This window comes from Anas platyrhynchos, chromosome 1, assembly GCF_047663525.1.
Source record: "Anas platyrhynchos isolate ZD024472 breed Pekin duck chromosome 1, IASCAAS_PekinDuck_T2T, whole genome shotgun sequence".
NCBI classification, from domain to species: Eukaryota; Metazoa; Chordata; class Aves; order Anseriformes; family Anatidae; genus Anas; species Anas platyrhynchos.
Genome location: NC_092587.1, coordinates 86538050 through 86562702, shown reverse-complemented (window position 1 = coordinate 86562702; position 24653 = coordinate 86538050). Strand labels below are relative to the sequence as shown.

General features: G+C 45.6%; 1 protein-coding gene and 1 long non-coding RNA gene across 5 annotated transcripts in view; one reads left to right on the top strand and one right to left on the bottom strand.

Moving 5' to 3' along the window:
- LSAMP (limbic system associated membrane protein) overlaps nt 1-24653 on the bottom strand; it is an 876454-nt gene that overhangs the window by 267085 nt on the left and 584716 nt on the right. For 2 of the 4 annotated variants that reach the window (XM_027463033.3, XM_038181652.2), the window contains exon 1: nt 17116-17233. The exons of the other annotated variants lie outside the window; for them this stretch is intronic. In XM_027463033.3, the coding sequence (XP_027318834.2) occupies nt 17116-17218 (103 nt within the window). In that variant the 5' untranslated portion in view covers nt 17219-17233. Of the gene's footprint in view, nt 1-17115; nt 17234-24653 lie in introns of those variants that run through there. 4 annotated transcript variants of the gene reach the window in all.
- Nucleotides 17140-20783, top strand: LOC119717408 (uncharacterized). The gene is made up of 2 exons (XR_005266877.2): nt 17140-18238; nt 18371-20783. It is a non-coding gene; the product is annotated as an uncharacterized lncRNA (long non-coding RNA).

Genomic DNA, 24653 nt, shown 5'->3' with positions numbered 1-24653 from the left:
GTGCTGCCCTGTGTGGTCACAGCACTGCTGCATGCGTGTGCAGGAGGGGAAAATGCACGTCCTACGTACTGCCTGCCTCACTTCTGGTCCTGGAGGCTCCCGGGGACACGGTGGACCAAAAGTTAAGAGATGTAAGCACTGGCTCCACACCCTGCAAAGGGCCACTCAGGACCAGATGCACCCAGCCCTGCATCCTGGCGCTGAGCGCAGCCTGGAGCCACCGCAGGAGCACAAGGCGAGCTGCAGTGATGCTGCCCACGAGCACTTCTCTAATTTCCAGTGATTGGTGGCTATGGCATGTCCCAAGCCAGTGGCAGTGTCTTTGTAGTTAATGGCCCTCGATTGATTTTCTTCTTCCAGGAATGCGTCCAGTCCTTTCTGAACCCCTAGGAACTGACCCCTGCAGTCTCGGTATGGAAAGGCCGTGCTGTCTAAGAGTACTTAAACAATCCCTTCATGTGTTAAAAGCCCACAAATTAAGAACTAAGGTCATGACACCCCTGCTCCAGTGTCATGCAAGCAGTGGCAAAAAGAGATGACTGCTTTGTATTCAAGCCAAGGGAGTAAGCAGATTCAGATATTTCCCCTACAGAAGACTTGGTGTGGGTGGCACCAGAGAAGGGGAGCAACGAGTAGGAGCTGGGCATTAATCTATTCCCAAACTACTGCAGAGAGAGATCTGGGGTGTCACTTTGAAGACAACCATGCTGCTGATAGGCAGCCACTAGTGAGATGCCCATCTAATGAGACGGGCAGCACTACAGAGATGCCACGGCACTGGTTGCATCCCACACGCAATGCAACAGGCACCACCACGAGGACACCTCTGTGGTCCTGTTGCAGAGCTTGAGTACAGCTACGAGACCCAGCCCCACGTGAAGTTCCCAGTGATGGAAACGCACCCTTCTTCCAAGCCAAAAGGTTGCACGGATCCATTTTACAAGGGTCTTCCACATGTTTCATCTACATCTAATAAGAGCTATTGTATGTTAATTAAATGCCAGTGGAGTAAGGAAAACATATTTGTTGAAGATTAACTATTATGTAATGCAAGAAGCATCTGCCACCCAACTGCTAGAGCTCACTAAATATTTCCTTATCTCAGAGTATTTACTTAGGAGGCAATAACTATCCAGTTAAATCTAAATTTAATGCTTAGTTAAATATACCTCGTGGAAAGTGGCACCAATATGTTTTATACAGAGAGTGACAGAGGGGGTCTGGGGGAGAGAGAAGGCAGGCATCCTGCCCCCAAACCCCTTTTAACATCCTGACTAGAGGTGGGACTACAAAAATGGGGTGCATCACAGGGAGGCCCCTCTCTACTGAGATGGGAGGACAAGTGAAGTCTGTATCTTCTTAGACATCTACACAATCCTCATTAGAACCACCTTAGCATGCCTATTTAATAATAATAATCACAATAATCAGGGAGATGAGGATAAAATTCCCTTGAGTGTCTTGTAAACCTTGGGGGAGAAAAACACCACCAAAATTGATGGGCCATACCTGCTTTTAGAAACATACAGAAGTCAAAGTAAAGGGTCGCCTGGGCATAGAAGTCCAAACAAGCAGGAATCACACAAATCCTTGGAGAGATCCTCACAAATAAAATAAATAACATTGTGTTTTTTTTTTTTTTTTTTTTTTTGCGTGTGCTCCCAGAAGAAATAACTCTCCGGACCCATCTCCCCCTGCTGGAAGCAGATAATGAAAACAGCAGGTCTGCCTTCTAACTTTCCTGCCTTCTAAAACCCTGAGGGAAAATTCAAGTAAACAATCAGCCCAAGCACAACACAAACGTGTCCTGCCACCTTTTAATGCCATTTACCAATACTCTGTAGGAGCTGGACTGGCAGGCCAAATTTTGCCAATATGCGGTAGAGAAATGGATGGGGGCAGAGCCCAGTTCTACAGGTACCCCATCGCCCAGCTCCAGAGCAAATCACACCCTGCTGGCCTAGAGCAACACCCTTTGATGAGGGCAGGTTGTACGGCGCCACCAAAGGCATGGCAGGAACGCCTGGATGGCAGATGTACAGAGCTGTCTGTGCTTCTGTGCTGTGGGGGCAGGATAGCTCTGCATGCAAGCTGAAAGGAAAACAGCAGCACAAGCAGACACAGCCTGGCTATGGAAATACACTTCAACAAAAATTTAGAATCACAGAACCATTAAGGTTGGAAAAGACCTTCGAGATGATCCGGTCCAACCATCACCCTACTCCCAATGTCACCCACTAAGCTTCAGGCGACGCCAGCTGCAGCAGCCATTTGTGTGATGGGGCTGGCTGCCCTCTAGGAGAGCTCATCAGCTCTCTCCACAAACAGCCACAAAATGGCAACTGTTGTCACTGGACTTTTAGTGACTACCAAGCACGCTGAAACTGGTGAATTGTTCCCAAATCTCAGTAGAATCGAGGAAAAGACATTTCTGAAATAAATAAATAAATAAATAAATAAAAAATATTAAAGAACTGCTCACACACAGAAGCCTCCAGACTCTTTCATGTCCCACACAACTGCTGTAAGGGGAGTGTGTAACTGCTCCGCCAGCAGAGTCCAGGCACCTAGGGACTTTATCCAGGGTATCTACAATGCTGAGCGACAACATATGATATTTTGTGAGCTATAAAATGCTTAGTCAAGATACACTGCTGTACTCAGCAGCAGAGCCTGCCCAAAGCTTCCCAGGCATGCAGAGAAAATACAGCCTTGTTGCATTGGCAGAGGAGTTATGGAGAGGAACACGGAAGAGACAAAGGGGTTTCAGTACAGGGGGAAGAAGATTAAGGGACTGTGGCAAGGCAGGGATGATGTCTCCTTCCTTTCATCCTTCTTGTACCTGCGGATCCTCCCTGCACACATTTCTGCCCTGATGACCAAGGGCTGCATCCATTGTATTAAGCATCTACGTTCCACTCTCCTTTGCTTCCTGTGGTGCAGGGAGCCAAAGGAGGAGGAGACGACGAAGAGAAGCAGGGCCAGAAGAGAGGTGGAAAAGCCTCTGAATGCAGCAGGTGCCTCTACAGGCAAACTGAGGAAGAGGTTTGGCTTTGAATGGTTAATCCCCTTCTCCTCAGACTCAGAGAATTCCCCTAGGCCGTACTCCATCCATTCCTCCAGCTATACCTGCCTGATACAGTAGCCTCCAACTACACCGAGCCAAAGAGTCTGCTTCTGCTAGAAGGGGAGGACACTTCCATGAGGCAACTGGAAAGAATAGTCTGCTGAGGGCAGGATGCTGGCTACAAAACTGCATCCTATGCAGCCTGAAACATCAATGCCTCTTATTCAGATCCCCAAGAAGACACAGAAGACAGGTTATATGGAAACATTCTGCAGTCTGAGGAAATATAAGCGTTTGATAGCTTTCATACTAGAATTAACATTTTCAGTATGTGCTTTATTAAAAAAAAAAAACAACAAAACAAAAACACTTTTTATGACTACTTTGCAATTCTATAAATTAATCCATCTTTTTTTATTACCTGAAAATCAGATCTTTTGAATCTCAGCTCAGTCCTGAGACACATAACAGGGCATATAATGTAACCAGACCAAGCTTCCTCTGAACTAAAGACCTCATCAGGAAGAAGGATTTAGTGCATCAGGAGCACGCACAGATAGGTCATAACGGTGGGCAAAAACATGCAGGCACAATACCTCTCTGTAACTGTGGTCACTGAGCTGTAACAGAACCTCCTCCTGTACAAGAACAATAGCTGATTTTCACCAATTTGTAACCTTGTTACTATGCAATCGATCTGGCTTCACAATCGATCACCTCGGTGTGGCCAATTTAGAGGCCAAGGGCCAGGTTCTCAATTGCCTTAAGCTGACGTATCACCCCTGCAGTTCACAAAGCTCTGCTGATTTCCACCAGCTAAATGTGAGGCCTTGAGTTTTGAAGTTCATCTGCTTCTGCATTGCCTGGGTGGAAAACCCTTATCGCTTTTGCAAGAGAAAACCTTGTTCAACTGGATAAATGGATTTTGTGCTCACTCAGACTTCTCAGAAAGTTTCGCCTTTAGTTAAGGGCTAAATCTGATGCTTGGAGAAGAGGAAAACAGCAGCCCAAAGGTGACTTCTTCAGCAGGATATGACCAGGTGGCACTAAATAATTAGCATTGCAACTGGTTTTTGGCCTTAATTACTGGTCACCACCACAGCAAGTGCTTGTAGAACTGTGAAGTCACTACTGGCAACAGGTCCTTCCTACTTATGAGGAGCAAAAAGTGGGGAGAGCTTTACTTTTAAACAAAAGTTGCCCTTTTGGCCTTACAACTGCAACAAGCATAGAAGTACTGAGTAGTACAGGGAACATGGTGCTACATTTTCCCTGAATACATCACCTGTTATCAGTGACCTCCCCAGTGCCACCTCAGAGCTGGGCTTGGCAGCCGCCACGGGTCAAAGTGTCGAACCACTCCAAAACCAGGGTAGGCCACGCAGCTTGGAGGCCACCATTGAGCAGCTGAGTTGGTGGCCCCGGTGCTAAATGGCCTGGCCTCCTGTCCCAGGAAAGGCTGATAACAGTGTCAGAAGCAGGGGGAGAACTGATCCCGGCTCTGTCTTATGGGGACAAGACATGTTGACCTGTGCTTTCAAACATGGCGACGTGAGTAAGGGACACCAATCAAGGCGAGCAGTTTGTCCTTCTCACTGAAGATAGCTTCAAGATCTCTGTTTTTTATACATCTGGGAGTAAAATCATCGCTTCACCCATGTCAAGTAACACTTGATGAGTCAGGCGGAGCCAGGCTTCAAACCCTTCAGGTCTTTAAACGCTTCACTTACCACAAAAATGCCTGGAAAGGCGGGAGCTCTATCTGCTTAGGCCTGGCATCCCCCCAGAACATTCCTCCCAGGGCTGGTGAATATCCATGGCCCTCAAAAGAAGAAACTAGGATCGAATTGACAGAAGGATGTTTGAGTAGTTAAAAGTCCCTCCCAACATCCAAGCAGAAAGATGGTTGGGATGTTCTGGGAGGACTTGGGAGACCTCCAGCTCCAATTTCCGCAGTGTCTTTGGGTAAATTACTTAACGAGGCATTCACAAAGGTGTAAAAAGCTAATCTCCCTAGACTCATTCTGCCCTCAGAGAAATAATCTTCTCTTGAGGGCACTTCAGAGCAGATGCCTAATTTAGCTGTTTAAAATTGTCTTGTCTCTCGGGGCGTGTCAAAGTTTCCATCTCCGCAGGGGAGATCCTAGCACACCCTGAGCTTCCAACAGGATTCAAAGGATGAAGCACCAAAGACTGTGAGGCGGTCTGACAGTGCAATAAAACAAACAAGCAACAACAAAAAAAAACAGACCCTGCAAGCCACAGTCTAGAAAACACACCAGGCAAATTTGTGATTTATTTCTAACGTGCTCATTAACAGGCCCCAAAATGACTGTCTGGCAGTTGCAGAGGGTGTTGCGATCACAGCAGACAGGAATCCTATACGACTCCGAGGTGGTGAAACCCGTTTTGCTGAGCCTCGCTGTATATTCGATGACCTGCTCTGTCGTGGAGCTCTCCACACAATACTAATGGATGAGAATAATCATTCTGACAGTGATGATTCGGAACAGAGCTCCGAAGTCTTGCTGAAATGATACATGCTACACATTCATCATCACCAGAGAATTAATTTTATTGTGAAAAATAGAGTGCAGCAGGCTGTTGTGCTGAGTGTTTTCTTGTCCATTACAGAAGCTCCCACATAGCTTTTATGAAACTTAAACCGAGGCCTTCAGAGAGACAAGAAAGATTCTCAAGATTTGTGATGCTATCAGAACAGGCACTGTCAGGAAACCTCACGCACAACAAGCTGAGAGATAAATGCGTATGCAAAAATTTGGAGAAGGGTCCCGCTGAAACTATGAGCTGCCTGCAATCCAAGCTTCTGAAAACATTTGCAATCATTTCACTGTGTTCAGAACTGAAAACGAGGAAAACATATTCTTAAAATGTCCATTTTTCCAAGATGTCAAGCCAGAAGAACCCTTCCACAGACTCAGTAAGTATCACCTTATAGACTACAAGTCAGAGACAACCCTGCATCAGAGAGAGCAGAGTTACTGCCTTATTCTTTTGACATATACTTCCTAACACTTCAGCTTTCATATTCCCCTTTCCCACACTTATTTTCTGCTTTTTTCTCCTTTCTCCTTATCCTCATGCTTTCAAGTTTCTCTGCCTTTTCTAGGTTGCATCCATGTCCTGTTTCTGTCGAGAACAGCCATACTAATAGGTTTTAAAGCTGGGAGGGACTTCTCAGATCATCCTGCCCAGCTACCTCCCCCAAGCCCTGAAAACTCACCCGTTTCTTCTGGCAAGAAGCCCCAACTGTTGGCAGAGCCAAGGTGCCAGAGCACCATGTTAAAGATGGGCTGGATGAGTGACCCGTGCATCCTGAAGCAGCTCCCTGAAGCAGAGGCCTGACGGGCATTTCTAAAAGCTTGCAGGTGAGAGTAAGAACAGGCAGGTGTTCTCCTGGGGGACACAGGCAGCTGTGGGAATTCAACCTCTCAGACCCAGCCCCAAGGTGCTAGCAAATGCATCCCCTTCTAACAACAATTTGCTCAGCTCAAGCAACCTGTTAGATCCAGCAGCTTGCTGGGGTTTATGAATGACTAAGCCAACTGCCCAAACAGAAATGGAAGCATTTTTTTTTTTTTCCCTGTGAAACCTCCAGGGATTGGTGCACAGTCCTGGTCTTCAGCGACACTTCATTACCTTCCTAATTTATGCAACACACCGGTATTTTTGGAATAATGTAATGAGCCTGCTAGCTTCTTCCTGCACGCGGAGATCAGAGGAGGACAAAGAAGAGCAGGCTGGACAGAGCACCCTAGCAGCTGGTGGAACAAAGGCAGGTAATGTGAAAAAATCCCTACAGTTGGATCAGACTGCAGCAGGGTAACAGGAAAAAAAAAATCTCCTAAAAAAGATCCTTAAAACCTCTGATGAGGAGGAGAAGCTCTGAGTAGGCCATTTCCATGCTTCATTACTTGCCCTCTGATATACAAATGGACTGGTAAATAAACCCCAGATACCAAACTTATGGTATTTGTGGGTGAGGCTATTTCAGGTGCCCTCATGGAATAGGTGTCACTGATTACTTGTGAGTCACTGTCTGTAAGACCCTTTCAAAATATTCTGTCTGCAATAAATTGCCCTGCCCTTGCCAAATGAAAGTCAGAATCCAGCAAGGGCTTGAATTTGTGAAATGGATGGCTCTGAGTCCCTCTAGCATCTGTCTCTGAGCTTCGGGTAGGACAACCACTTTTACATTCAGTCAGATGAATACATGGCAAAAAATCATTTAGTGAAGGTGCTTTCTGGGTGGTGAGGACATATCACAAAGGAGGTGGTAGGAAAGCCTTTCACAGGTAAGAAAATGCTGCCAGGTTCAGGCAGTTACCTACAGAAGTCTTAGCCTTTAAAACATACTCATTTGACAGGGGTCTGTGGTAGAAGGAGCCTAAAACCAAAATAATTTCCCCATTAAAAACTTCTAAGAGTGTCTCAGATGTCAAGAGAGACCTTGACAGGCAGAGGCCCCTTGGAGGAATCGTGGCCCCAGTACAATCAGGAGCTTTGCCACTGAGTTCAGTGGGTCTGTGATTTCACCTCCTGAGTGAAATTTCACCTCTCACCCTCAGTCCCTGTAAATTCCTCTTGGCTGGAGAACGAGCACAACTCAGGAAAAATGAAGCAAATACGGAAATTAAGGCATACCTTCAAATTCAAATCCATTTAACTGAATTACAGCAATTTTCCAGTAAGTTCATTGCTCGTCAAAGTGAGAAACAAACAGTGAATCTGACTGACCTCAGACAGACCTGGCATAAGCAAATGAAGTGCAAATTTCTACTGCTTCCAGCTCTGTCAGGATACCCCTGTTCTGTCCATCAACATCACCTAGTATTCCTGCCCACTCTCCCCACCTGCTGACGTAGCTAAGTCCTGAAAAGATGAAGCTGCTATTGCCCATGAATTTTTAATGTTGCAAGGAAAAGGCTGCAGGAAGAAGAATATTTGGTGGCATTTACTCCCTATGATCAAAGCCATTTTGTGTCTCTCGTGTGGTATTATTAGAACGCGATACAAAGTGAAAGCAGTATTCAGACTAAGGTCCCTATTCAAGAAACACATTCTTCAGAGGAGAAGGCAAGAAGCAGTGCCAGCAGGAAGCCCACAGTCTTACAGCACCTCCCAGCCCCGGTAAATCTGCAGGGAATCACATGACAGAAAACCCAGTGGGTCCTTAAGGCCAGTCCCCTCATATCACAAGCACGATGCTCTAAAACTCCTCCATTCACCTCCACATGCTTCCCAATGCCCAGAGAAATTGTACGGCCAGCAGTAAGAAACCCAAATCTAAAATGTAACATATCACAGAAAGAGCTATATTTTAGGTCTCTGCTGACACTGGTATTTCTTAAATAATTCTCCCAGGGGGTGACTGGAAGAAGACTCCATGCCAAAAGCAAGAGGCAGCTGCTAGCAGGGCTAGGAGTAGGGTGAAGCTAGTCCTAAGGTTCTCATGCTCCCAAGCCCAGCATTATTTCTGTGCTGAGTGTGTGCTTGGGACATACCAAGCAACCAGATTTGAAACAGATTCAGCAGTCTTGACAAATGCCAGGTATTTTCCACTCCTCCCCTCTACTAAAGGGCGCAAAATGGAATAGTTTGTTTGAAAAGCTTCACCCATTGACTTCAAACAAACTCTCTGCATGTCCTTGACAAACACGGACACGCAAAAAATATTCTATTAGCAAATATCTTTGGCAACCTAATACTCTGTAAATACAGATTGTCATGTCTTATTGCTGTCTTTCAATCAACAAGGAAACTTAGACACCAAGAGGCCAAACTTACCAAGCTCCTAGCCACAAACGCATCCCATGCAGATCACCTCCACCATTACCTGGGAACTTCTGAAACGAACTTGCCTGTTGTTGATAATTGTTTAATGAGTGCTTTGTGAAAAGCAGAGGCTTTGTTCACATTATAACTACGATGGCACTGGGAACGCATTGCTCATACCAGCTGAAATGTTTGGCCTCTGCTCCATGGATGAAAGACTGAGATGCTTGTGAGCACGGGATGGACATCTGTGCAAAAATATTTGCCCACTGTGTCACTCCACTGATGCTACAGGACGCGTGGCTCCCCACTGTAAGCCATCACATAAACACATCTGCACTGCTATCACAAAGACAAGGGAACCACAACTGGAGTTGAAGTGAAATGTAAGACAGAAAAGAGAGAAGAAAACTGGAGAACGGGTCTTCCTTATAACTTCCAGTATGACTCAAGCTCTCAAAAGATCTCCTCACCCCCAAGAGCCACTGTTAAAACATGCTGTTTGAGCACCTTGGCCAGGGAAGTGGCAATGTCTTGATGACTGGGGAACATGCAGTTAGTTTTTTAGTTTACTACAGGTGTTCAGCCCTCAACACAAAGATTAAGGATGCCCCTTAGCTTCCCACCCACAAGCTTTCACAAAGTGAAGTCGGGTCCGTTTTTTCTGGTTCCTGTAATATCTTTCCATAAAGCTGCCATGTGTTTGAATAGCTGTATGGGAGATGGATGGAGTTGAACATACAGAGAGACGTATTTCGTGATTGGAATATGATTACGGAGCTAATGAAGCTCTAATGGCAAGCCCAAAAACAGAGTGCAAGCTGCTCAACTTTGTCTCATTCCCTGAATCCAGCAGTTAAGGACAACTTTCCCCAGCAGGTTATAGCTCCTATTTCCCCTGACTATGTTGCCAGTGCAGAAGAGAATGCCAAATTCCAACATCCCCCAGAAAGATGCAAAGCTGTTTTGATGACTCATCTGGCAACCACAGCAATTAAGTCGCATTAATGGCAAGTCAGAATAGAGAACTCTGGAAAGTTAAGGTAAAGGGAAATAAAGTTTAAGACTAGGAAGTGTTTCAGAGAAAAAAAAATAAAAAAATAAAAAAATGAAGTATTATTCAGAGAATCTGCAAAAGCAGATTCTCTCCTTTTGCATTAGGTCAACCAGAGAAATGATTAATGCTTTCTGATTTTTTAATAAGACTTGGAATATAAGCAATGAGAAATAAAAAAGAAAAACAATTTAGAGTAATCTTCTTATTCCCTCACCAGACCTCCTGAACAGGAAATAGAGGAAGCCCTCTGCAAGGCTTACATTCTTCAGAAGAAAGGGAAACGCCAACCAAGGACTGCTTTTAGGATTTTAACTTGGTACGGACGTTCTTGTGAACAAAATCACTCTTACTTGCCCTGTCCATAGTGGGATTTAGGAAGTGCAAAGAACATGCATTTAACTAGCTAAGGTATTAGCAGCTTAGCACAAATAAGGCCCTACGTTTCCATGATGTATTAAAAATCAGTTAAACCTTGGGCTACTTCCCGCCATTATGCTTAACAGATGTTGAAGTCAGACTGCCTGGTTTTCATTAGGCTGTTAATACATGCCCCCAAAGACAGCTTCACCTTAAAGCTCCCGCGAGGAAGATAGAAAGGTTTAGCTCCGTTGGCAAACCCAGCTGAAGTTGACATAATGCTGATGCTGCTGTAAGGCACTTCCTAGCTCTTCATTCCCCCCAGTAAACGCTCTTGGCAAAAAGATTGCAGGGCCACAGAACTGCTCCTGCACTTTGGCTCTGCCAGCATCACGTCCAGCATCACATTTCCTCAAGCCTGTGTTTAGAGGGACAAAAGGTTACAGCATGGGCTTGATCCCGGACCCAGGGAAGTGGAGACCTGCCGGTAGGCTGGCAGCAATTCAGCTGCTGCATGGCAATTCGGGCAGACAAACTGAGGCTCATCCTGAAATTGTCTGGCTTTCGGTTCATGACTTCTGACCATAGGGTAGGAAAGAAGATGCTACCTGCCCCAGTCCCCTTCCTGAGTCTAGCTGGACGTTTCTTTCCTAAATGAAAATATCTGCCAGGATTTCCCCAAACGTGCAAGCTACTTTTAGATAATCCCAAACTGCATTTTCAATATTAATTCCAAAATTTCCTGCCTCTACTGAACAATAACACTTGAAATATACCCACTGGCCCTTCAGAATAAGGGCTTGGTCCTTATATTGAGTCTTCCCTTGTGCCGTTTCTTTGTGCGATTCCCAGAAAGAGAAGTGATGCTCTTCCTTCCACCCTTTTCCTTGCTCAGGACAGTCACGCGGATGTCAGCGGGCCAACGTCACAGAGCCTAAGAGCCTCTTGAGGCCCTGGTGACACATTTGTCTTGCGTGTTTCCTCTGCTTTACAGCTGACTCACACGAAGAGCCACCAGGACAAGAAGAATCACGATGTATGACCTGTTTAAGAGCCTCCTAATCCTTAGGCAACAACCGAGCAGGACCTGCAGTGATGGGGCAAATCTTTCTGCTCCATACCGATAAAACCCAATGCGATATTCCTGCTTGGTGCATCGTGGGCTTCTACATAACAGACCTACAGCCAGGGCAGCCATGGGACTCCACGGCCAACCTGCCCACCTTGGGTTGAGGCACAGCCAGGAGGAAGGAGAGAAGAGAGCAGAGCCTCTCAACCACAGCTCCCCGGAGAGGCAGCGGTACTGCCAGGTGCACGGCATTTGTCTGAGCTGAGCTGGTCTGAATGCAACGCTTCATTTAGATCTTTCCAGGCACCGAATAAAACGTAACGCAAATAAGTAATGAGAACAGCAATAATAAAAGAGGTAAAACTCACACTGTTCCCAATTTTATGGAAACTGCCTTGTCCGTTTTAAAATGTTGTGCACAGCAAATTTCAGAGCATCTCACCCTCGCTAGCAAACCCTCACTGCTTGCTCTCTATTATCTAGCATCTGGAGCTTTCCATCTCACTCCTCATTACTGCCCTGCTACTAACATCCCGTACACATGCGGGCGGATTTGAACTTCCATCAGAGAGCCACAGCATCTGCTGAACGTGGAGAGGGTTTTTTAAAAGCAATTAAAAATAAGCATCTGATTGTTTCTAGGAAAACTATGGACAGGACAACATCTTAAAAAATAAAACAACAGCACTGGCTGGAAACTGGCAGTATCCCTCCATCGGTGTGACAGAATAATTAAAACCAGTACGACAATAATTAGCACTTCTATAGTTCTTTTCATCCCTGGATATCAAAGCACTTCACAGAAAGGAGTGCAGCTACCTCCATTTCCAAAGCTGAGCTCAGAGAAAAACAAATCAGGATGTTTTTCCTCGTGGAAAATTCCAACAACTCCAGCACTGGCTTTCATTCTAAATTAGAGTCAAGCACTGAAATATTTTTTTCAAAATTTTCCAAAAAAAAAAAAAAAAAAAAAAAAAAAAAAAAAAAAAAAAAGGCAACCGAGGTTGATTGGGACATTTTAGCCTTTTCAAATGAACCAAAACGTTTTGCCCCTCTGAATTTAGTGCATTTTGTTTCGAGCCTCTCAGCAGTACACTGCATCTGCCTCTGGGAAGGGAATGCCTCATGGGAGCTGTAGTTCAGGCTTCCCCACTGAACTTGATAACTCTATTAGTTCGGCACTGCCTGCCCCCATCCTCCCCTAAGGCTGCGCCTGCCTATCCCGATGTTCTGCGGAAAAACACCCCCAAACTATTCCTCGCTGCCTCTACTGCCTTTGTGAATGGGAAGCACTGACTGCAGCAAGGAGGGCTGGACAATTTAGTGAAGAAGTAAAGGCAAAGCCCGACAGCCTCAGCAGATAATTTCATGCTTTAGAAGCCACCTGGCTCTCCTCCTGTGAGGCAGGAAAGCATCCTACACTACATTTGGCTTTGCGGATTACTTGTCTTTTGGGATGACAGCACAGGACTCACCTCCACTACCATGACACAGAGCACAGGGAGCTTCCTCTCCAAAGAGGTAGGAAATGTGCACGTGGACCAGAGGGACCCTAATAAGTTGCTGCTCTTCTAGGAAAGCCCATTTACTGCATTTCCCAAGCTGGCCTGAATATTTCAAAGCTCCACGTGTCCCTACTCCTACAAACACGTTATGGCTATTTCTTTTGATGATCCCAACTATGAGGATGCTGGAGGAGGCTTTGCTGCCTGGTCACACAAGACAGAGCTGATTAAGCTTGTGTTCCTTTCCCTGCCTGTTCCTTTAATAATTCCCGAGCAACAAAACACGGGGAGGCAGAGAGGTTCATGAGGGAGAAATTAAGGGGAAGTAGTTAACGTTGCTACCAATTTAGCTGATGTTATTAAAACCAAAGATGTTTGCAGGCACAGAACATGACACATCAGCCTGTTACTCATGATCTTACCAACAGCCTGGTTAACTCTTTACATCGGACCCCGTGGAAGACGAGGGACAAATGTAACCAAAAAAGGGTATGTTTGTCCACCCTTATAAACATAACTTTTACCTGTATTTTCACATACCCTATACACTTGTATGTTTGCTTACCCTTAGAAGCATATCTTTTACATGTGTTTTCATGGACCCTATACGCTTTTTTTTCCCCCCAAATGCTTCTGATACTGTGTCTGACTGCTTATTATCTCAGCACCCAAGTTATACTTGTAGCACACAGCTTAACTCCACTCCGTGTTACCATCCAAAAAAAAAATCCTGCAAACAATGAAAACATTCTTGCAAAAAAACAAACAAACCAACCTAACACATCAGGATCCTGGAGGTTTCTGGGGAAAAGCCTAGTTTCTAAAAGGCCTCTCAGGGCCCCTATTTCCCTTCTGGCACATTTGCACAACTGAAGAAAGAAACAGGGTTCTCCCCACCTTTGACAGTAAGCAACATGCTCTATCACCTCAAATGCTGTAAGGAATTGAGGAGAAAGACAAAACTCCTCTGAAGACTTGGGATGGTGACAGAGACTGGTCAGGCAGTTCAGTTGTGGGCCAAATTCTCAGCCAACTGTGTAAGTAGGGTGGTGAACGACACTACTAAGGCTACGTACCCTGTTAAAAAGGCAGTGTTTGCATGGTAATTTGAAAATCTCCTTAATTTCTAGGCCTAGCAAGTGCACGAGGCCAGCACCACACCGTAAATCCCAGTCAAGAAACAGAACAGATCCTGATGCACACAGCAGTCTTTCATACTAAACGTAATAACAATCTGCATTCCTCTGTCAAAACATAAATAATGTACTGGGACAGTGTCACCTTGTGGTTGTTTGCTGGCATAGCGGCCAAGAGAGAGGGGATGCTCTGCACCTAGTCCCCTCGGCCCCTAAAAGCCTTGGCTCAGCAATGCCAACCCCAAATACCCCCTCTGCAGGAGGACAGCACCCCATCTGCCCAGCGTGCACCCTGCACCCAGGCGTTAGCAGCTTTTGCATTAACATCTCCTAAACCCCTCAGAGATACGCAGGCATTAAACAGCTGAGCTTGCTCCCCAGCTTACGGCGGCTACCAAAATTTGGGAGGCAGAGCCGTGAGAAGCTGCTAAGTTCAGACATAGGAAGGGTGAGCAATGAAATGCCACTTGTCCCCTTGCGAACCTGCTGCCTTGCAAGGTGCAAGAACTGGCACATCTTCTTGCTCCTAGCGCTCCAGCCCTACGGAGAAAGCGGCTTTTGAAAACTCTGTTGAGTGGAAGGAAGAAAAAATAGGGCCCTAATTCAAAGTTAGTGCTAAGCAAGGAAATTCAGACACCAAACTGTGCTCTTAATGGAGAACTAATGGATGTTAATTAACCACCAATTGACAAAGAACATATTTACTGTAGTTTAACAGCTCTGCAAATAGACACAAACTCATTTACACATGTTTAAACCTTAATAAATACATTTGCAGTCATTGGCCGCTTAAGTTGATGTTCAGACTGTCCCCTATAGTAAATCTAAAGGGATACATTTGGTTGCAAAAGTTATTGCACATTAATTAAACATTAGCTCATTGCAGAAAACCAAATAAGTTGATGGTAAATGGCCTCTTTCATCAATACTGGTTTATTACACGGCTATTAAAGAGCTGCACGCAAAAAATGAAGAAAAACCACCCCTGCAAACAGCTTTCTCTCTGCACTGTCATCCCCACCTTTGCAAAGTAAGCACATGCACGGCGCCTCCTGATAAGGGAGAGCTCCCCAGGATAAGGTGAGGAGGGCCAGGATGATGTGGATTTACTGCAGGCAATGCTCCAAGCAGAGGGTTTCTGAGGGTGGCTGGATTGTGGTGAGCAGGCACCAGCATTTCTGGAAGTGGTTCTGAGCAAAAGGCATGGGATGGAAGAGCGTGTGGTGACACCTAAAAGGAGAGGTGGTGGGATGAATTCTGAGAGTTTTCACTCTATAAACTTTATTCCTGGCAGTCCTGCGAGCCTTTTACTTGATTCCTTTCCTGGTTTTCTCACTTTGGTCAACATCACCTCCCTTTCTGCTACTACATTCACTACCCATTCAGAACCCTGCAGCTCTCAGCACAATCCCACATCCCTCCTTCTCCTCCCATCCCATTCCTCAGCACGGTCCTTAAGGTTGCTTTTTGACTGCATCACCTATTTGGCCCTGAAAGCACTCCGGTTGCTTCCCAAAGGTCTCTTGTAAGGGTTAAAACATTACCATATGTCAAACGCCCTAAGATCCCCTGAAAGAAAATGCTGGACACAGACAAAGGAGGAACTGTCACGCTCCCTACAGAAACGCACAGCATAAAGTTAAATCGCATTTTCCTGAGGTTGCTTCATTCTCCAATGCTGTTGCAGAAGCCTCCAGCGGAGGGAGCTTAAAATAACTAAAAAACCCTTTACTTTCAAGAGACAGACTGACTTAATTAAGTCGTCGTTTTGTACTTTATAAAATAACAATAATAATAAAGAAAAAAATCTCAGGAAGAGGAAAAAAGGAAGTAATCAGCATTCATCAAACAGGAAGTGTCCAGAACAAACGGTGAAGAAGTGCTTTCAGACTTTGAGAGAATACAAATAGTGAGAAATAGAAAACACAAATTAAATTACGAATCATAAAATTTTCCTCTGTTCACACAGCTCAGGCAACACTGTCTGGGGCCAATTTATTACCAGGCTCAACAACAAATAAGCTCACGAGTCCCGTGCTGAAATAACCTTTACTCATTTCAGAATAAAACTACCATAGGGGTCTGGTAAGCAAAGATAAATTACAGCTGCCTGTCAGAAATAATGATGATAATCCTTTCCACTCCCACAATATCTGGGGATTACAACCACCTTTGCAGACAATACAGAAACCTGAAATACTCCACGTAAGGAAGCAAAGTGTGTAATCAACAGATTCACAGCTAGAGAAACTGAGGCATGAGCAGAAGAAGTAAGTCCAGAACCACAGCACAACTTTGATCCCTGTTCTCACCTTGGCCTGCATCTCGTTAGAGTGGGAAGGACTCCACTGATTTTGGAGGGGTTTTCTTGGTTTATGTATCACTGTCAGCCTCTCAGCAGATGGATCACAGCAGCTCTCGGGCCCTGTGGTTGTGGGCCAGGTCCTCTTCTGCTAGGGGCTATTCAAAAGCAACTGAAGGAGCTGAATAAAAAAGGATTTCCCTGTCCCAGAGTTTGTAATGGAGATGAGGCTACACCCCTTTGCATTTAACGTGGCAATTGCACCTGGAGAGCATGGCTGTGCTACCGTCTGGCAAAAGGCTCACAGATTTGAGGACCTTGATGGCTGGGATGAACTTTCTCTGATGTGGAGAGTATATGTTGTGTTCTAGTGATTCAGCCCAGGTGAGAGCACACAGGCTGAGCTACCTCCTCCAAGCTCAGCAGTTTCCCCTTCAGCCTAAGTGGGGGAGACTCACAGTTGTGGGAACAGAAGGCGGCACAAAATACAGCAAAAAAACTATTTTAAGCCATTGCACACGTGTGAGCAGGGCTTTGCCACTAGTAGAGCCTTACCACAATGAAATCCTGGCTAATTCACATCCAATTCCTTGCAGGCAGGCACAGGCTTGGCTGCAAACCTCTCTCTTACACAACCAGCACGCCCAACCCAACCCTTCCCTCTCTGAGGCCCTACCTCACAATCAGATCTCCTGCTGAGGCTGTAAAACTAACAAGAAGGAAGCAGAACAAGAGCAGTGCACCCAGGAAAGCGATGCCTGTGGATCCGGTGTGCTCGGAAGGCACCCAGCTGTTTTGCCTTCGAGAGGCACAACTCACACGGTACCTGTCAGCCCAAGGCATCCAAGTCTGCTGTGCCAAGATGCCTTTTCCTCCTCAGCTACAGGCAGCTGCACAGTCCCCTCTTCTTTCCCCAGATGTCCTTGCATGCTCTGCTGCGAATTCAACCTGTCTATCAAAACTGCCCACCCCTCCTCCCGGGGAAACAGTAGCTGGGGGCGAGTTACGGGGGTTCCTTCAGAGAATCTGCAGCTTCATTAAAGGAATTGGCACCTGTGCTCAATTATGGAAACTCCCTGCCAAAATTACCGACGGGGTAACTGCTGCTGTGGAGCTAGAGCAGTTTCTGGCCCTTGCTCCGAGCTTCTGAACGTGGTCTCTGACAAGATCTGTGCAATGAAATGACTTTATGGCTTTGCCATACATTACATCCAAATTAGAAGAGGCTGGCAGCCATGCAGCTGGCATAGCATAGCAGCAATCATCCTTACAAGATGCAGAAGGCAAGGGCTATTCCATCCTCAACCAGAGGCAGGGGAGGGAAAGAGAAGGACAACACTCCAGCAGCACCGCTGTGTGCCTCTTTTCCTCTCCTAGTGATCTACAGGGGAAGAAATCTCTTCCCAGTGCCCAGCCCCTGGTGTTCCCACCTCATTTTTCAGCTTTGCCAGAAGCTGTGATCTTTCCCTGTGCCAATGCAAAATTCCCTTCGAGTGCCTGCAGTTCTGTTTCTCCTCCTCCCCAGGCATCCTCTCGCAGCGCTGGTAGCTGCAGGATATGCACAACAAAACGTCTGCCTGCAGGTGCTGAGCAGTGATAGATGCGGGCAGCTGGCTGGCCAGCCGGGACCTCACCTGCTTCGCTCTTGATGAACTACTCCTTCTAGACTTTAATTGCTTTTAATGTTTCCCCCCATTTAGGCATCCATCTCCTCCTCCTGACCCTTCCAGATTCTCTTCGAGCTGTTTGGTGGACAACACCTCCCCCAAAGCTGCCCAAGAGCACACACAGCTTTCCTCACATCTTTGCTTCACCGTGCAGCCAACCTGAGCTGACCCACAGATGCCAAACCCTACCACAAAGCAAGACAAAAGCTTGCTGCTTGCAGACAGCCCAAGGGCCTTTCAAGCTCTCTAGAAGACACCAAGGAGTCTCAAGGCAGACAAAAGGTGGGAGTCAATAATAAGCAACCTAAAAAGAACTCTTTTAGGATAATGAACACAAGCATTGCCCTGTATCTTGGAAAAACGCACCTTATCTGTTGAATATGATATAACTACACTTTTTCTTTTCTTCTGCAGATTGTACTCTTGTTGACTATGCTAGAAAGCAGTGTCTTATTCCATCTAAACCACTTCTGGTCTATAAAGGACCTGCTGACCAAGTCCAGCCCCTTGCAACTGCAAACAATTTCAACCAGAGGATTTGTAGGAGAAAGAAGAACCAAATCCTGCTCCTTTCTCATGTCTCTGCAGTAGGGGCACTTGTGGCATTGTGGTGGAACAGCCAGTCTGTGATGTGGTTCATCAGAAGCACCTCGTGCAGCCAACACCACAACGCATCTCTGTGTCTGTCTGCTATCCTCAACCCGTTTCCAACCCAAGAGATAAAGGCAAATGGCTGTAACCACCCAACAAAAAGAAACAATCATGTTCCTCAGATAATCTCCTTCACTTTCAACAGTGTTTGTGAAGGGAAAATGGTCCCGAAAAGAGAGCCACGACTGAAGTAGGCTTAAGTGAAGAGATACACTGCAATAGTCACGCTGATGGAAGCAGAGAGAGGAGATCGTCCTTCACTAATTTACAGCAGTGGCTGTTTCCCAAATGAGACATAAAATGGCTGTACTTCTCAAGTCTATAAAAAGAAGCATCGGAGTATGTATTTTACCTGGCAACATTCACACGGCTAGAGATGGGAACATCAAGAAAGTATGTCAAGAAAAGGCTGTCAGAGTTAAAGCCCAGTTAAAAAACTGTTAGGCAGTATTTAAGGGATAGATAATTTTACAAGGATTAGAAGTTTGTCCAGGTGTCAAGTAAAAATTCAGAATCAAGTCTACAACATTTTAGGCAAAAGCGACACCCCTGCCTTTATTCTACTCATGGGGTTTATGCTAGATGTGGGAGAGGGAAAAGGGGCACTTTGACCCTTTTAGGCAGATTTCTAGATGGGACCACGGCAGATGTGAAGTTCTGGAGTCATACAAAATTCAGAGACTATTACACTGAGATGTGACAGATGGTATGGAAGCATGGAATATTCAAAGACCAGTGCATTAACTTCATAAATATTAAATGCATCCTTATGGATTTTTTAGTGATTATATTTGTGACTCTATAGGTAAACCAGCTAAAATTTTCTGCACATAGCAGAAGACCCCAGGCAAGGACTTAAACCAAGCTTTCCAGTGCTGGGAAGGGAAGGCTAAAGTCAATAAACGATATAAGCTCCTGGGCCAACAAAAGCACATCTGACTTGAACTACCTGCTACAGTCTCTTCAAGGACATGAGCTCTATGTGTGTGGTAGAACATGGGACCACTCCCCAAAAGAACCAATTGTATGACCAAGCTGTGACAAGATACTAACAAAAAAAAAATTTTTTTTTTTTTTCCATGGGAAGGACAGCCAGGCAAGTAGGCGGTGAGAGCCATGGCATGCTTTGGACAAGCAAAGGAATGCACATGCCCTGAAATTTAAGTAAGATTCAGTTTAATCTTTAATTTAATCCTTGACAATCACCTATTGAGCTTTACAGATTATTATTTTAAGTTTGGGAGCCAATGATGACGAAGAAGATAGTACAGAATAGCTGCACAGCGTCACCTCCCAGGAGTTTAGGTGGCAGTCAAGGTCTTGAGGACAGCAAGGTGTCATTGCCACCAGCAGTACCTGGACTATATGTGGGGTCTCCCTTCTGATAACCAGCTGTGGATGAAACTGGGGCTCTGATGTGGCTCTAGCAGGAGTGGACGTGTGGTATGGGAAATATTCTGCAGGACTGGCACCTAGGCACAGCCTCCCTGCGTGCCACATGCTGCGCTGGCGGCTGAGTCATCATTTACAAGCGTTATCATTTGCACGGGCTGATGTTTTCCAACTGACCTCCCCCTGACTTCTGCTGCTGCACCAGACACCCATGCAAAGAGTGGCTCTGTCAGCCTCTCCGAGCCTGCCGTCCTTATTGCCCATTCCACATTATTAATTACGTACCCACACCAGCTACAGAGATGGAATTGCAGCCAAGTTCCTCCTCCGATCCTGAGATTCCCCTGAAGTTCATTAACATTTGTACTGTAACTGCTGTTGAGCTCGCCACATTTCCAGTCAAGACTTCGTACCAAATGAGGTTACCAAATAATGACTTAATTGCGAACACGGGGTAATTTATATATTGAAATTAAAGATTAAGCCTTAATCTTAATTAAATCTCGCAAAAGTTCAGTAAAGCTGCCCAAATTACAAAAAAATAAAAAGATGTATTGATTATTTGAGAAATGGAAATCACATTTAATAAATACAGTAGTGAGCCATTAAGGGAATGGGGAGATCAGAAAAAGCACTAACTGGTGATTAAAAGAAGATAAATATTTATTAAATGTTGCTGTGATTTATTAAGCTGTGTTGGGCTAAACAAATGTAATTTGATATCTGAATCATATCTCATTCTGATACAGCCTTCATTAAATCTGAAGTCTTGGCTTTAAATGGATATCATATGTTCCCTTCAGTTCTTAATCTCTTTGAAATATCAGTTTGATGCTGTGGAAGACGTTGAAAGTCACAGAGACTGAAGTCTCCTGCCTACCAATGAAGTTGTTTTGCACTACAGGTGAGTAGCCAACTTCCCACTCCTCAGGGCTTTCCTACCCAGGACCTGTGGCAACCTTGCGCTGTCTCTTGGTGGCAGGGCAATATTCAGATTTTAAAACCATTTGGTCCAAAGACCAGGCAGGAAAAGCACAGCTTCACATTTCAAGCAGTCCCCATCTTTCCCTTAGAGTACTCCAAGAAACAAAGTGCAGGTCTGAGACAGGATAATATCCTCTGCTGACTTTAAAGCAGAGGAGACGACTGTCACGTTAATGCAGCTGCTGCCCAGCAGAACATCAGCTGAGGTCGGCTATGCAAAAACATCTGCCCCCTGGTCGATACCCAGTAATTAGCGCAGCACCAAATAGCTCAGCTGATGCAACTTTCTGGCTGAGATGCGGATCACGTGTGGGAGCTGAGAAATTCATTCATCTGAGGTTCACAGAGCAGCCTTATCTCAGGCCCCTTGCAGAGGAAAGTGAGGGTCTGTTACAGCGTGAGGTATTTGAATACGAGCTTTTCTCGAGGTTAGACAGCGAGTTACCTCCCTGTCTTAAATGCACTCTCATGCTCTCTTCTCAGCCTCTATTTGGAAGAGGAGCTTCTTGTTGGAAATTACCAGCATAAATGAATTTCTGCTCATAATTACATTTGCACAGGGCTAAAATGAAGTTACTGTGCTCTTTCCTAATGCTACAAGAAAAAGTTATGGACTGCTGGTGAGAATCCTTGGCTATGATGTTGTGATCATGGAAAAAGATTGCCTGGAGAAGTACTATTTGACTTCTGCATGTTCATCTGAATCTGCATGTTGCAAAAATGACTCCTTCCCTGCCATCTCCCTGTTCTCACCTTCCTCCCAAACCCACTCCCCCAAAAAAAAGAGAGAGAAAAAGAGGAAGAAGGAACATCAACGCTCCACAAATGGGAGAGGGGAAGAGACAATCATACGCTATTTCTTTTGTCTTTGCAGGAAATGAGGATCAAAATCAGATTGCGCTAGACTATGGGATCAAATGTATTGAAATGCAAGTTCTACCTCTCTCATCTCTAGTATCTGCTTCTCCGCAGTCATGTGAGTACAGAGGAGTGCAGCAGTGGGACAGGAGGGAGTAGCGTGTGCCAAAGCCACTTCAGATCTCAGAGCACTTGATATTTTGAAGGTAAAACCCAATCATCTCTTTTGGAAGCATTCTTACTCTTTCAAGGCACCCTCGTGAAAGCCAGGGTCCAGCCTCAAGGGCCAAGGAGATTCATTAAGCCAGATCAAACATCTCATTTTATTAAAGAGCAGCTGTGAGAGATGCCTTTGCATTGTATGCAGCTTTCCTGTAGGAATTTCATGATAGCAAACTCCTGGCACTTTCTCTCCCTTATGCAAGCAGGAGTTGACCTAGCACAAAGTCATTAATTTCGATGTGCTTAGCCAGAGGAAAAGGGGAAAAAAAAAAGACCTGACTTTAAAATCCTGTCTACCAACACAGCCAAACAGATTCTTCTTCTGGAACTCATTTTTGGGTTGAAAACACGAGCAAAAAGTTCAAGGGCCCAAAGCAATTGTCTTGGAAAGTTTTAAGCTACCGAAGAGAGCAGGTTTAGGGCCATAACTACAATAAACACAGCAAATGAATAAGAGTCTCCTGGCAAGAATAAACCAGAATTGCAGAGGCTGATGTTGCCAGTGAAAAGAACATGAAGGTAACCAAGTGAAGAAACAGCATGAGGAGGATTATCCTTATTTGGAAGCAATCCATTCCAGCAATAAATTAAGCCAAGGATCTCTGCATCAGAAAACTGCAGGGCAACCTATTAAGCTAAAGGACAATCTGCTTTTTCTGTCACCTTTGAGCCCTGCCTGAATGGTGACGGAAAGAAGCATTCCGGTGATGAACACATATGTTATTTCTATAGTAGTAATGGTTGGCTGGAAGTCACAGAGACACTGAAATCATTTCCCTCAACACTGCTAGTGCAAGGACCTGATCTTCAGCAGCAATACCAGTGGCATTGCAACGCTACTGTGTTGGGATGGGATCTGTGAAATAGTCACTCAGAGCCCAGTGAGGCATCTCTCACTATGGTGTTAGAAGACACAGTGATCATGGACAAGAAATTTTAGAACTCTACATGTGTTTAGCTCAAAGGTGTTTCTGGATCTGCCAGATACACCACATCCTGGAGTGTGTACAGGCCACATTTACTGCAGGAAAGCAGCATCCATGATTAAGGGATTTCTGAGCAACAAACAGAGGCTATGTTTCACAGAGGTTTAAACTGCAAAGAAGTCTCTAAAATGAATGCACTGCATAGAAATGGGAGAATATGGTTGAAAGACAAACTCCAGCAAATCTTAAACGTATATTTGGTACATGCATAATATGACAGAAAAAGAAGAGTACATAGGTTTTGGATGGCTGTATCCCTCTACACTTTCAGGTAGCTGCTCTATCAACACCAGGACTTGTGTAATGCCTGGTATTCCCTCCTGTGTGACAGCCTTGCAGTGTATTTTTATCTCCACCTCCACCACCAGCTGCTCTTCTAGTCGCAAGGCCCCAAGGGCTGCCCTGATGGCTCTCAGAGCTGACATGTCACTCGCAGTGGTCTCCCAGTGCCGGGCCTTCCCAAAGAAAGATGAGGCACCCAGCGATCCCAAGCTGCACGCTCCTTGTGGCACTGACAGCAAACACCCTGTACCTGACAAGACACTCAAGCACGTCCAACTTCTTCTTGTTCCCACTGTGATACTCACGCTGGTGCAAAACTCTTCTCTAAAAGCTCAACCGAGGCTGACAAACACATACAGACTGTGAAAAGGGCAGAGCACCAGAAAAGGTTCCTTGTTTTTAAACAACGGTGACAAAAAGTAATTCCTCACTGCAGCATTACCTCCAACGCGAGCTCTCAATCGCACTGTACGAAGACATCTTCTCCCAGCTCTGTTTTTAAGTCCAGCTGACTCCAGAAAGGAGCCCCAGAGGTGCTGCTGGCTGCTCCTGCTGTCAGGAAGGGGAACCCAGCCCCAAGCTGTGCTCTGCTGGCAAGGCCAAAGCACTTTGCTCCTCTGTCCTGTGCTGTCCACAGGAACTACTGTGAAGGGGAGATGTTGGTGTTTGGCAGGTCAGACGTGATCCCTGGCTATGCTATCAGCCCCCTCGTAGAATATTTCTACCCGTGATAAAACACCGTTGCTGTCACTATCAGGCACTCGGTCTTTATCTGCCTACCTCTGACAGGCCTCGTTATTCAGGCAGGTCCTGGGACACCTTCAAGGGGAGATCTTCTCACCCAATGTCAGATACACCAACTGTCTTGACTTTTCTGATCCTCTTCTTTCCTTCAGCCCCTCCTGAGCTCGCAAAGCAGCAGAGGGCAGTCCACGTTCCTCTCCAACAAACCCCAGGGCAAGAGCTGAGGGGATCCTCAGATGCCATAGGACCACCCCACTAGTCCTAGTCTAGGTTTTGCAGAGCAAAGACAAGTACCTGAGCTGTCCATACTGGTTTTGATAATGACACTGGAAATGAAAATATTCAAATATGTAAGATAAAAGAGAAATAAAGGCCTCTGAGGAGACTGTGGCTATGGGGACACATGCTGGGGCAGGGACAGCCCCAAGGGACTGGGCCTGTGGAGAACCAGTACCAGAGCAGAGGAAATGCATGAGGAGGAAGAAGGGGAAAAAAAGAGAAAGAAATCAGGAGTGGCAGCAAGAAACCATCATGTACTGACCCAGCCTCCTGTACTGCCCCATCCAAAGGACCAGCAG